Below are 14979 nucleotides of genomic sequence, written 5' to 3'. Positions count from 1 at the left end.
CTGGAGGGGCAGATTGTGTAAATTAAATCCCCTCGCGCTCATTTGGATCTTTACGAGACAAAAGGGAAGTTAAAGGTAGTCCTTGTCCTTGTGTCACTCTTTAGAACAGATTAGGTTAACATTACTGTTACAGTTGTCCCTCCACATTTATAGTTTTCATGTTGTGGATTTGATTATTCATGGATTTGGTTAACATAGCAGCAATTTCTAAATTTTTGAGTATGGTTAATTTCTTTTGGTCATGCTTGAGGACCTAGAGCAGTGGTTCTCAACCTGAGGGTCCCCAGGTGTTTTGGCCTGCAACTCCTAGAAATCCCTGCCAGTTTACCAGCTGTTAGGATTTCTGGGAGCTGAAGGCCAAACTATCTGGGGACCCACAAGTTGAGAACCACTGACCTAGAGATTTCTGTAGAGAACATCTCTCTAGGAATCTCTGGATCCTCCACTACAATTTTGTAGTAAGCTTCCAGTGGTAGTTGACCATGCAGTCATGCTGGAAGTCCTAGAAATTCCCAGAGAGGTGTTCTCTCAGATAAAAACAATGCAATGTCTTTATACATGGTTTTTCATTTTCAAGGGGCCTGTGTCCCTTAGTCCCACAAAGGTGGAGGGCTGCCTGTATATATATTTTTTTGAGTGGTGGGAGACAGGATGGAGGTTTGCTTGAGTGTTACTGGCAGCTTTCCTTTCTCAAACACATAGCAGTTGTGGGTTTTATTGCTTGTGATCACAACTATGGCAGAGGCAAAGTGTTAAGGCTATGTTCAAGAGCCGCAAAAAATAATTATTATTCAGTGTAATCTGTGAAGGGGTTTGAGCATTGGCTATGACTCTGGAGACTAGAGGCTTAGGTTGGGTCACACACTCTAAGCCCTGGAAAACCCTACATTAGCTTTGCTTTAGAGCTGCTCAAAGTCACAAATGACTTGAAGACACACAACAAGAACAACTCCCAAGATCTGGGGGATTCATAGCCCAGAAAAGAGTTAGTTTTTCAAGATCTGTATTACTCCACAATTAACTTCTGGTCCTGGCTACCGCCTCCCCTGTTGGGAAGAGCCACTTACATCTTTAATGACATGTCTAATTTGGCCATAGGTTTGTTTATTGAAATCTGTGAAAATAAGACTTCTTGTTACATCCCATGTTTCAAAATTAGTATTGCAGCTTTCAGTAAACAAGAGTTTCAAAGAACAGCTAGCTGTTGGTTTTATACATATATTTTATATATTTTATATATTTTATACATATATTTTCAGGATTAAATAGCTTCACTTTGATGCATTTTGGGTTACATTCAACAATCAACTAAAATATTTGAAAATAAAACTTTATTTCTAGACAAAGTACATCATTGGATTATTTAATAATGGGTTTCTCCTTTTTTCCCCTATAGCTGATAAATTTAGAAGAAAAATTGAAGAGTTGCAAAAAGAGAAATGTTCATTAAAATTTCAGCTTCCTTCTCGACATCCTTCAATTAGCAGCTTTATGGACAGATTCAAAACACAAGTTCAATTAACATTGAATGGAGATGTTCCTAGGTAAGTGTGTTGGAAACTGCTGAATTTATGGGTGTGGAATGTAACCGAACTGAAATCAAGACACCCTGCCTTACATTGTTACCACCTTCCCAATAAATCAAGGGATGAGTGTAATGCAATGGATGGTTAATAGGTTGAACTGTGAACTAGAAACCCTGTAGTTCAGATAGCCTTAATGGAGGCTGCAGAGCTGGTTTAGATAACAGAGCAACCCAAAGGCCCTTGGGAATCCTGCCATGTCCTTTATGAGTTTTGGGTTGGTTTTTGCTTGGAATAGAGGCCTTGAAATACAACAATCTATAGTTTCTCAGTTCTTGTGGGTTTTTTCGGGCTATATGGCCATGTTCTAGAGGCATTTCTCCTGACGTTTCACCTGCATCTATGGCAAGCATCCTCAGAGGTGAGGTCCTCTGAGGATGCTTGCCATAGATGCAGGCGAAACGTCAGGAGAAATGCCTCTAGAACATGGCCATATAGCCCGAAAAAACCCACAAGAACTGAGTGATTCCAGCCATGAAAGCCTTCGACAATACAATCTATAGTTTGCTCAGTGTGTTGGCTAAACACCAATGCAGTTCCTATTCTGGGTTGTTTCACTTAGAACAAACCAGAGACACAAATAAAAAAAAACTAAAATCTGGATTCTTTCTCTAGTTTGTTGGTAGAGAAACCAGAAAAGTCGTGGCTATGTTTGATCGGCACTATAGGCAACTCGACAGGAAAACTCTATGATTCCTTTAGCTGCTTCTGCGCCAAGTGCACTACTTATAACTGAAGAACCAGAGTCCTATAGACCCTTAGCTTTTTGTGCCAGCTCAAGCTGGTTGCTTATCCTCTTAGCCGCCAATTGCAATTTGGCAATAAAGATACAGCCCGACTCTCCTTTTTCCTGAAATACAAAATAGGAAAGAATCCCAAAACCTTTTTCTTGGCTGCCTCCACTTTAGCCTTTGAGGAAATTAGGCTAGTTACAATATACAGCCCTAGTTTTTCTCAAATAGCTGCTGCTCCACCATAATCTGAGATTTGATGGTGAAAAGAAAATGTGGGAGGACTCTGGCTACTACTGGACTTATTCAACAGTGGAGGGGAAGTTCAAGAGTATCTGGCTTCCATGGCAATGTTGTAAAGGTCTGGCTGCCTGGCCAATCAGGCAATGGTAGGGCAGGGTGGATGCGGGAAACCCACATGGTTCCAACTGCCACAGACTAGAAAATGTTACTTGTGCTCCATTTCCAGGGCATCCATCTTGCCTTGCCATTGCCCAATTGTCCTATCCTGTAACTGGTTAGCATATTTGGGGGCGCCAAATACAATTGCCTTAACCATAGACAAATCTCTCAAGATTTTTCTTTCTTTCTTTGCTGTGCCTTCTTAATGATTTTCTACTTTGGATGGTTGCAGACAGCCCTTTATCCCAGGATCATTTGCATTTTTAAAATGTGGATCTTCCTGGGAGCCTGTCAACACCCATCCCAGATGGGATGGGTGTCCAGATGTTCTCCTTGGACTAGCTCAGGAGAACTTACTCCCCTCCCCCGAAGCCCCCAGACCCCTTTGAAAAGTTATGAAAACTTACCCGGCCTCCATTACAGGCTTTGAGCAGCTCTCCCGGCATGTAGAAATGAAGTGCCAGGAGAGCCGGGGGGGTGGGGGTGGTGGTGAGCGATTTTTCTCCCCCCCCCCCGGCACGTCATTTCTATGTGCTGGGAGAGCTGCTCAGACTGTAGTTCAGGCACCAGAAATAGTGGGTTTATCCTGCGCCTTCCAAGAAGCCGTGGAATAAATCCACCATCTAATTAATTTGCCACAAACCAGGGTTTTCCTGATTTGTGGCGAATTAATTTGTGGCTGTCCAGAATGTTGTCTGGACAGCCCCTCCATTATTGTGGTAGGTACCGCAATAAAGGTACTGTCTGGACGGGCCCTATGTGAAATGAATACAATGTATATCACTAGACTGGATGAGAGAAGCATCCCACAGGATGGTAAAACAAGGTCTTTGCAGCCAATTCTCTCACACCAGAAGCAACTTGCAGTTTCTCAAGTCACTCTTGAGATGGAAAAAAAAACTAAACTGGATTTTTTTCTCTGTGTGTATGTGTTTGATTCCCTTGCCTTCCAGCTCTGCATGACAGCTAGAGTTTTTCCATGCTCATTTAGTAAGATTAATAGTTTCAACAAGAAAGGAAAGGAATAACAATTTTGCCCATGTCCCTGCTTGATTCTTCACATTTTCATATTCTCTGTCTGGCAAGCATTCATATTCTTGGAAACTGTGATTTCAAGGCTTTTTTCCCAAACCAGTCAAGTTCCATATGGCTTTCATAAGTGACTTTGGTAGGCATAAGACTGAACTTTGATACAATAACTGGAATTAATTCTAGCTTTATTATAAGAGAAATTAAAGAAACCCAGGTGCAAATGACATACCATCATCTAGAACAGGTCTTTGCCCCCTCCTGTCAGGTATTTGGATCTTCAAGTCCCAGAAACTGTAGCCAGATGTTCCAATGTCCAGGAATTCTGGGAGCTGAAGTCCAAAACAACTGGAGTATTGATTGTAGGTTTGCAGGCCTGCTCTACAAGATGCTCTATGTATTAAATCAGGAATGGGATAATTGTGGCCCACAGACTGAAAGTGACCTTGATGGATCTTTGTACTTCCTGAAACCACTGCCAAATCTTTTAAATCCCCCTCAAACATTTGGGCTCTACATAAGAACTAAAGCAACAGCAACAACAACACAATCACTATTGAGGCTTGTCTATACCTGAAAAAAAAAATCTCATCACAATGTGTGTGTTGTATGCTAAGGCAAACATGGGGGGAAATCATTAGCTGCCCTGTATTTTCTGATAGACCCTGTGTTAGCCTTGTTAACATGCAGCACACACATTATAATGAATTTGTCTTTAGCTTCTGAACAAAAGAAGGAGAGTGCCATGGGAAATGCCAGAGTGGCTGGGCTTTAATTCTAATCCAGCATGTTTTCTCCTGTATTCTTAAATATTGGCAAGGTGGCTGTTTTTCCATTAAAAAGGTGAGTACGCTTCAGTGTGCAGCACATATATCAATCCCCAACTCATAAGAACCACAGATTTCAACTGAGCCACCAGAGTAGAAGCTTTGCACACTTACTGTTTCAAGGGTCTTTATTGCAAGGCAAACTAACCTTCCATGCCTTCCATTATAGCATTCTGCTATGTTACATTGCATGCAGAGAGGTGGATAAGCACAGACACTGTGGAAAGGGACTCTAATTCTCAATAGTTATAAGTTATTTTTATTGATTTTCCTCCAGCTACAGTAACAAATATGTTTAGGTGGCGAAGACTGTATGAGTACAAGGAAATGCTTAGGAAATACTTTGTTAAGGTAACAAAATTTCAATGTAAACATTGTTTGGTGTTTTTGAAAGGTGTAGGGAAGAAGAAAACCAGCTTTTCCTGCAAAATCAACAGAAGGTTTTAAATCTTCCTTACCATGAAAAAACATTGGCTTCAGTCACAAAACGAGATCAGTTGCTTGAAGAAAAGGAGAGGATACAGGTAGGAAACATAATACATCAATGGGCAATAATGTTGTGTAGACACTTATGTGTGTGTGTGTGTACACACACACACACACACACACACACTAACAGCTTACAGTGTAAACAGAACACAAAACAATGAACATTTTACCAACACAGAACCCTACCACCAAGGCCTGAACAAGTATAATTTCCTTTGGCATAAATTTAAGAGTCAACCATTAACAAATTCCTGACCGACAAGGTTGTATTGTTTTCCCTTATCACTCTCTAAAATATATTTGATGAAATCTGACCAATATGAATCAAATTCTTATCTTTTAATTTCCTCCCCTGAACAACCTGATTTCCATTTATAGTTTCTAATTTAAGATGACGTTCCATACCTCCCCTTACCATGCTTCCAGTGTAAGACTGGCTACTATCTTCCAATTCCTTGCAATTGTAAGTCTCGCTGCTGTAGACACTTACGTTGAGGTAAACAAATGTTTGGTTGAGTCCAGAGGATTTACTGCTATATAATAATTAGACTTTTGACTGTAGATCAACTGATACCCTATAAAATTAATAGAGACCACACAGGAGTTATGTCGATCTCAGGACAGAGATGAAAGGATTAAAGGTTTAGGTTTCTGTGAACAAAGTGTTACTTTTCCTGACTATTTTTCATATTTGATCTCTGGGCTGGCAAAAGTTGATTGTTTTATTTTCTAAATTCAAACAGAAATAGGCAAAGATTTTTTAAAAAGTTCTTGCAAGTTCATTATGTAAATGTCCAACACACATAGTGTTTATTGTCAGTGTTGCCAGCACTATGTTTACTAAGGATTTAACAACTTCAGTTATTTTTCCTTCAAGTACATTGTCAATAATAATTTCTAAAAGTAAACTGCAAGCATTGATTCATGGTGTAGTTAATGTTGCAGTAAATGTTTTTTTTTAAGATACATGTTTTTGATTGGAAATTAAATTGTTTTTATTTAGTTTTTGATGAAAGATAACCAAGCTGCATGAAATCACCAAAACAGACTGTCCATGGGCCAGTGTAGATGTATTGTGCTCTGTTGCTCTGCCATGGATAAAGGATTGGGAATTATGTACTCTTTCTCATTTCTAACATGAATTCCCAGTGTTCCATAGAATGGATTCAAAAGGCCAATGGCTGCCTTTGCCATTAGGGGAAAGATAATGATTACCCCCTTAATCATTATTGAACCAATGGGGTCAGCCTTTACCTTGATTAACAATAACCAGAGTTTACCATTAACCAGGATATGAAGCTGAATTCCTATCTAAAATAGGAATAAGAAGTTGTGGTACACTGCCTCTTAACTTCCAATACTTCCTGAAACTCTCAATAGCTATCCACTGTGTCTAATGATGAGGGACAGTAGCACGCAAAGCTCAAAACATATGGAGGATTGAAGATTCCCCATCCCTGCCCCCTCCTAAAGGTTCAAACTGTTGGATTTTTTCCACAGCTGAAATGTAATTGCTGTAAAATTATTTTACAGTGGAAATGAAAAGCACATTTAAATTGTGCTTTTCAATTGCATTAGAGTTTGATATGAAAAAAGTGACATGCAATCACTTTTTTCTTTGCCTCTCATTCTTTCTTTAATGAATACAGCACAGTTTGGAGATGTATCCTTTGTTAACTGAAACTACTGAATTTCTAATAGTGTTCCTAAATTGATAATACAAAGAACACATTTTTGTATGACAAGCCTGATTTTATACTCAAACTATCAAACCGTATGTTGTCCTGATTACCTTTGTTATCCCTTTGGGCACTCTGTTCTCTCGCTACTGAATTTTAAGGCAGGAGGAACTGTACAACAATTAACACATCTTTGAGGCAACACCACTGCAAATGGAATTCCTTGAATCAGTTATTTCAGAAAAATGTTTGTCTAAATTAGCAATTCATCTTTGGCAAATGTTCAGAAATTTGTGGGCTACTACACAGTTAGAAGAGATGATAATGTTGCCAGTTCCACTTTCCCCATGCTTAACTGCACACAGTGGTGGTAGTAACAGCAGTGCCAAGAAGAGAATGCTTCATTTCTAGGGCAGAGGTTATGGCTCTGACCTGATCTATCTTAGCAGCGAGGCATTTGGAATAAGGAAGTTCAAGGTGAAAAGCCAGAAGTCCTCAAACTTTTTAAGTGGGTGGCCGGTTCACAATTCCTCAGACTTTTGGGGGGTGAACTATAGTTTGGAAAAAAAAAGAAAAAAACACACAAAAAAACAAAAAACCATAAAAATAAATAAATAAAGACAAAACAATATTTTAAATGAAGAACAATTTTCACCAACATAAACTTACCCATCTTTCAATGGGAAGTGTGGGCCTACTTTTGGATGATGAAATAGTCAAGTTAATTAGGATTGTTGTTGTGCGCCTTCAAGTAATTTCAGACTTAGGGCAAACCTAAATCTAAAGTTTAGGGCAGGGGCCAGGTAAATGACCTTGGAGGGCTGCATCTGACCCATGGGCCTTAGTTTGAGGACCCCTGTGATAAGCCATCTCTCTCACTGTTGCCATCAATCCGTCCACCCCTCCCCCCAATTTTCTCAGGCCCCTTCCACACAGCTGTATAAAATCCATATTGAACTGGATTATATGGCACTGTGGACAGATAATCCAGTTCAAAGCAGATATTTCTCTGGATCTTGGTAGTTTTGTATCAGTCATTGTTTTCTGTTTTTTAAAATCATGTTTAAACAATACATTCTGCTCCACTTTGGCAGAAGGAAATTGAAGTTCTTAGAGGAAGACTGGTTCTGCTAGAAGCTAAAGACCAACAATTAAGGAGAGAAATTCACTTGCAAGATCACTTCCTCCAGGCACAGGATTGTGAGCTGTCTGCCTTGCTCAGCTGGGTGTCCCCAAGAGAACTACAAGCAATATGTAAAGACTTGGCTGATATTTCAAAGGCATCATGTAAAATTCCACATAGCTTGGATTTTCCAGAATCTATAAAAAGGTACTTATTACTGGATGGCAGTTTGAAATATATAATAAACTCTGATTAATTTGCTTCGTTTCCAATTTATTTATTATGGAAAAGCACAGCAAACATCCAGCCCTAAGCTATAGCACCTCAAATGCACTTTGGTTTGGGTGTTGCCTGGCTGATTTAGCTAAGACAGTAAAGTCCCATCATTGTTCTGTCAGATCTTTGCTTTAGTTTCATAGTAGTCAGCACCTGGTTATCTGCTTGTTAAAAACATGTGGAAAGACTCAAGAATATAACCTGTAAGAGTGCTGAGGAATTATTGATCGGTTGATTGATTTCTATTGTGCTGACTTTGTTTGAAGGGCAAGAAAATCAAACTTTTAACAGAATTTAATAGAGTCTTACATTGATCTAAGCTTCGACAGATAGAATCCCCTGGAGTATTGTATTTCTCCTTTTTGTAACCAGTTTGATTAGATCTGTTTTGAAGGTCATAGTTTTTCAAATAACACTTCTGGAAAGTGTTTGGAAGCAATTTTATGCTGTCATGTTTTGGAGTTTCTGAAACAACAGAAATATAATCCCTCTGCCATCGTTATTTACCCCTGGCCTATGTTCTGCTTGCAATTCTTCTAGTGCAGTGGTTCTCAACCTGTGGGTCCCCAGATGTTTTGGCCTTCAACTCCCAGAAATCCTAACAGCTGGTAAACTGGCTGGGATTTCTGGGAGTTGTAGCCAAAACACCTGGGAACACACAGGTTGGGAACTATTGGACAGATGGCAGATTCTTGTCATTGTCCAGCTTTTGCTTTACAGCAATAGTTCTCAGCCTGGGGTCCCCAGATGTTTTTGGCCTTCAACTCCCAGAAATCCTAACAGCTGGTAAACTGGCTGGGATTTCTGGGAGTTGTAGGCCAAAAACATCTGGGGACCCCGGGTTGAGAACCACTGCTTTACAGTAATACCTAGAGTTAAGAGTTTAATTCATTCTGTGACTGAATTGCTCTTATTTCAAAGCAGATCTTCCCATTGAAATGCTATTAATTCATTCCGCCCTCCGAGCCTCCCCTCACCCATTTTTGTTATGTGTTTTAAAATAAGAAAATGTACTTTATAAATAGCAAACAATGTATAAATGCACATTCACATGGAACTATAAAAATAGAAAGATAAACTTTAAAATGGTAGAAGCACAAAGTTGTGGCAAAGAAACACATTCAAGGCAACAAAATATGTTTTGGCCAGTGTAACAGCAAGGCAAAACCTGCACATTCGCATGGAACAGTAAAAAAAGAAAAATCAACTTCCCCCCTCTCTTTCTCTCTTTTTCTCCCCTTTTGTCTCTTCATGAAGCTAAACATACCAGGAACAAAAACCACACAAAATCAACTAACCCAAAGTTCCTCAAAGTGGACAGGAGCAAAATGGACAACTATCTCCCAAGAGCCCGAAGCACAGAGACGTGAAGCACGGAGGCTGCTCCCTCGAAGCCCTAAAGCCCTCTACTCTTGTGCTAGCCCTCCCTCTGGTGCTATCGGCCCCTCTGGCACTAGCGCTTAACTAAAAAGCTGCTCATATGTCAAAGCGAAACCAGGCCAAGCAATGGATCTTAACTCAAAATGCTGTTAAGTTGGAAGATAGTTTTCTCCATAATGGCATTCTCCTACTGTAGCATAGGGACGTAGCTGTTTCTTCATCTCCAAGTTTGTTTGTTGTTTCTCATATCCTTCTTCAATGACCATTCCCTGGTCAATAAAGCTTCTTTCCCTGCCATTTTAAATTGAAATGGGATGCTACAGTTTCTGTTGCCCCCTTCTTCCAAGAACAAGTCTGGTGAGAGGGATGGAAATGAATAGTCCCATGATTTGCAGAGGTGTCTTTTCATTTCCTTTCTTCTTTTGTATTTTATTGTGCCTTTCTATTAAAATAGGAGTCAGGGTAGCTACCAATATCACTAAAAAGAGTAAAGCAATCATTATAATGACTGAAGGAGTTTTTAAACTCCAGAATGAACACACATCCTTCTTGAAGGAAGTGAGCCTCCACCCATTTGGGTTTTTAAAGCTTAAACGGTTTCTTCCAACATTATGTTTCTGAGATTCTGTGAAGATCTATTTTGGTTTCTGTGTTGCTTCACAGACTTTGCTGATCAGATCATGCAAATGTTTAAATATTACTTTAATCTTTTTAGGCTTCAAGAAAAAGAAGCATTGCTCAATATGTCTGTTAAAGATATTGCTGCCAAAGTAAGTGTGCCTTAATTACTTACTTTTCTTGCTATATATTGAAAGCAACAGTGAGATATTTGTTGTATCACTGTAAGGAAACTTTCTTGTGAATGGCCGGTAGATATCTTGTTGTTTATTATGCCCGTATTAATTAAGTTGTAAGACTCCATTAATTGTAAACTGCACCCATTTTAGACATGTTCATATAGGCAAAAAGTGCATATTAGAACTGAAGAAATGCAGTGTTTTTTTCATGTCAGGACCGTCTTGAGAAAATGCAAGTCACTTCTGGTGTGAGAGAACCGGCTGTCTGCAAGGACATTGCCCAGGGGATGCCCATATGTTTTACCATCCTGTGGGAGGCTTCTCTTATGTCCCCACATGGAAAGCTGGAGCTGACAGATGGGAGCTCACCCCATTCTCTGTATTTGAACTGCCGACCTTTAAGTCAGCTGTTCCGCCGGCACAAGGGTTTAACCCATTGTGCTACCAGGGGCTCCCTAAGAAATACAGTAGTATTCTGTGATTATGGGAACATGGATATTACACTGTATTAATCCAGATGATCGGAGCCCCCGGTGGCGCAGTGGGTTAAACCCCTGTGCTGGCAGGACTGAAGACCGACAGGTCGCAGGTTCGAATCTGGGGAGAGGCGGATGAGCTCCCTCTATCAGCTCCAGCTCCTCATGCGGAGACATGAGAGAAGCCTCCCACAGGGATGATAAAAACATCAAGTCATCCGGGCGTCCCCTGGGCAACGTCCTTGCAGACGGCCAATTCTCTCACACGCACATTGCAGTTTCTCAGGTCACTCCTGACATGACAAACATTTTTTTCCAGATGACAATGAAGATGATGATTTTATTATATGGTGCAATCAATGTGCATAATACTTCAGAGAACAGAATAAAAAAAGACTGCTGGCTCTGCCCGAATATGTGCAATATGTGTTAGTCTTTCATTCCCATATATGTATATAATGGTATTAATTCTTCATTAGTACATCCCACACACATAAATACAATACAAAACCTATGCAATACAATTGAAAAATTGTAAAACCAACTATACAAATACATAAACAAACACAATACAAGCTAACAGATACATATAATCAATATAATCAATAAACACACACACAAACACACACTTATGAAATCAGATTAAATTAAAATTCTAAAACTTTAGAAAACAAGAAAGTTTTTTATTTAAATATGAAATGATGAGTAATTCACATACTCAGAAAGACAATTGGAACAGCAATTTAAAAAAAAAGTGTATCGGCATCCTGAGTCCCCCCTCGGAGGTAGAGAAGTGACGGGGTAGAAATACCAGATATAAATAAATAATAAATAAAAAGAAAATTTTGGTTAAAGTCTAGAATGAAGAGCAGTCTGCTTAGTATCTTTTTATATTTAAAAAGACAGCTCTTAGATTGTGGGTCCAAATCAAGGCAAAGTTTGATACTGGCCAGAGTAAATAAGACCTGAATGTTTCCAAATCCGGCGTCTATGCCACAGTTTTAAGGTTGGCTTTGAGCACTAAGTTTGGTTCTTTTCAGCTCAGTGTCAGTAATCAATACCATCTTAGTTAGAAATGACGTCATATCACATTCATCTTTGTGTTGGACCAATTTTCAGCTGTTTTGGATGTGGCTGAAAAGGTATACATCGTGGGAGAGTGGTGTGGTTTTCAGAACTTAGAGAGATTAAAAAGTCCATAAAAATCAAGAGCTCTGTGTATGTGTGCACACATGCAAAACCTTTTGAGGAATCAGTGGTCTTTCAATGTCCCCAGAATGGCCTCAAGGTCCACAAGTAACCCATAGGCTGCAGTTTGCTCATCCTTCTCCAGATCAAATGTGAACAACATACAGGTCTGAAGCCACATAGAGACTTTGATGACCTTGCTAACTTACTTAGGTGATCCCTCGTAGCTCAGGGTTGATGGTCTTCCAGATATGGTGTCTTGGCAATGGGTTCATAGGTGGCTGGGGAACCCTATTTTTGATCTGCATGTTATTCCACAGTGAGGACATCAGTTTCCAGGTGGAAGGTGGTCCCGGTCAGGGATGGCTTGATGCACCTTCCTCTTGGCACGTTTCACCTTTTCTCCCTTCATTCGTGCCTTTTTGAATTCTGCAGCACTGCTGGTCACAGCTGACCTCCAGTTAGAGTGCTCAGGGGCCAGGGCTTCCCAGTTCTCTGTGTCTATGCCACAGTTTTTGAGATTGGCTTTAATCCCATCTTTAAATCTCTTTTCCTGTCCACCAAAATTCCATTTCCCATTCTTGAGTTCGGAGTAGCGTAACTGCTTTGGGAGACGGTGATCAGGCATTCAGACAATGTAGCCAGTCCAGCAGAGTTGATGGCGGAGGAGCATTGCTTCAGTGCTTTGTGCATTGCTTCAATGCATACAAATCTTGAAGCACCTTACTTTCCACAGTCCAGCTTGTCAGTAATGTAAAACTACACTTCTTTTGCTTCTGAATTATTAGCAAAATAGAGACTTAGTGCAGATTGTTGAAGGACAGTAGAGAATCCATCCCTGTCTCTCATTCCCATGAAATCATTAGGTTGCAACAGGCAGGAATGGGGAGTTTAAACCTCTCAGTCCTTCCAAATGGATGTGTTCCTTTCCAAAATGACACAGGCTGCAGCCCAAGGGGCTATAACATTTATGTAACTGTATTATACCAGAGTTCAGTATATCTCTTTTTAAAGGAAAATGTATATTACTTGAGATTTCAAGAGGAATAGCACAGTACATTAACTTTCTTAAACTTAGTCATGCACATTTTATTTCCTTGTAGCGGATATAGAACAATCATTGGGACATGTAGGTAGAGACCTTCTCAACAAAAAAGTTGAAAATAAAACCAAGAAACTGAAAATAATTCAATAACAAATGCTATCACAAGGCAGTCAGAGGACAAGGTCTAGCTGTATAGTTAATAATATCTTGAAGCATGGATTTGCATAAAAGAATAAGAAAATGGAAATTTTCATTTGAAATTTTATTATGGATTTAGTGTTCAGAAATGACCTGTTTTGGTATTTATATTTTTAAGAGCACTAGATTTATTTATTTTATTTATCGTGTCAGAAGTGAATTGAGAATACAGTTATAATGTATTTCTAAAAAACCACAAACAAAGTTGAAAACGTGGCATTTTACTAAATCTCCTTTGACCAGAAGCTGGCCACTTTGAGTGCCTCTAGTGTCACTGTAAGGAGATCCTCCATTGTGTATGTGGCAGGGCTCAGACTGCATTGTAGTAAGTGGTCTTACTACAATGCAGTGGTTTGCTTTTCTCCTTACTCGCATGTCGTGGACTCCACTTTGTAGCCCCATTTCTTAAGATTGGCTCTTCATCTCTTGGTATCAGAGCACAATCAATTCAGTGCCTTCCAAGTTGCCCAGTCTTTTGTGTGCTCAAGAGGGAGTTTCTCATCTGATCTCAGAGGTTCCGGGTTTTAACATGCCACTTTTGGATTCTTGCTTGCTGAGGTGTTTCTGTAGATCTTAGAAAGCTATTTTTTGATTTAAGGCACTGGCATGTTGGCTGATATCCAAACAGAGGATGGGTCGGAGATGTCAATGCCTTGATCCAAGAGCACTATATAATTAATTTCCATCTAAATCAAGCCATCATATACTAGTCTGATTTTTTTTGGAGATGGATTCCCTCGAACTCTCGCTATTTTTGATAGCTGCAGTAGAGAAGAAGATAGATTATTGTGTGTTTTAAAATTCGAATGGATTATTTCAGTCATCTGGAACTCTACCAATTTGGTTTAACATAAAAATTTGGCCTATATATGTTCCATGTTTTTAATATATTTGTTTTACTTCTCATAATTTATTGACCGCAAGTATTTTTTTCTCCATAGCTTTGTTTATTTGCAATGTTTTTCTTCTCCTGCAAATCTAATTGGTATTCCTGTAGTAATTTTCACACACACCCCTCCTTGAGATTCATGTTTAATTCCAACCTAAAAGAAGGAACCTTCCTTTTAGTCATGAGTATCTTTCTCTTTCTTTTTCTGAGGTTGTGGGATGCAAATTGCTATAGGGCTTTTATAGACTCTTTTATCCCTTTCTCTGTCAAAAACAACAACAATGTAAAATAAAATCTAGTAATAATAGTAGCAGTAGCAGTGGCAATATCAAAGAATTTCATGAGTTCTGACTTTTAGCAGCTGCACATGAGTGCTCTTTAGTATATTTTACATGATGTTTATTTTGCTAATTTAGTAATTTCTGTAGACAACAGTCTTACTGCTCCAGGCCTTTGCTATCATATTAGATTATAATAATCTCTAAGAACAAGTAGGCAGCCAACAAACGCTTGCAATAACTGAGATGCTTTTGTTCCATGATGTTTGGAACATATGCAGGAGATTTGTGGTGCCTTATAAGGAGAGAGGGACAGGAAACAATTTAGAATATTCATTCAGCAAAAGACTGTACAGCCACTGGGCAGGTTGTTGACATTTCAAATTATTGTGTTAGTTATTATTATTTGTTAATATCAGCACACCTCTTTTAGATGTCTTACTAGAACAGCTCCTCTCTTTTAGATGGCCTCCAGGGCACACCCTGGAACTGCTCATAAAAACTGATCTTCCTTTATCTTTCCCAGATTCTTTTCAAAATGAAGATCAATTTCCAAGGGTCCCCCTGGAAGGTTTAATCTACCAGAGTG

General features: G+C 39.4%; 1 protein-coding gene across 3 annotated transcripts in view; it reads left to right on the top strand.

Moving 5' to 3' along the window:
- Nucleotides 1–14979, top strand: part of DISC1 (DISC1 scaffold protein) — a 176890-nt gene that overhangs the window by 49617 nt on the left and 112294 nt on the right. For all 3 annotated transcript variants that reach the window (XM_060753819.2, XM_067465294.1, XM_067465299.1), the window contains 4 exons: nucleotides 1397–1544; nucleotides 4967–5096; nucleotides 7835–8070; nucleotides 10235–10289. In XM_060753819.2, the coding sequence (XP_060609802.2) occupies nucleotides 1397–1544; nucleotides 4967–5096; nucleotides 7835–8070; nucleotides 10235–10289 (569 nt within the window). The remainder of the gene's footprint in view (nucleotides 1–1396; nucleotides 1545–4966; nucleotides 5097–7834; nucleotides 8071–10234; nucleotides 10290–14979) is intronic.

This window comes from Anolis sagrei, chromosome 1, assembly GCF_037176765.1.
Source record: "Anolis sagrei isolate rAnoSag1 chromosome 1, rAnoSag1.mat, whole genome shotgun sequence".
Lineage (NCBI taxonomy): Eukaryota > Metazoa > Chordata > Lepidosauria > Squamata > Dactyloidae > Anolis > Anolis sagrei.
The sequence above is the reverse complement of the archived record's forward strand: the minus strand, read 5'-3'. Positions and strand labels throughout refer to the sequence as shown.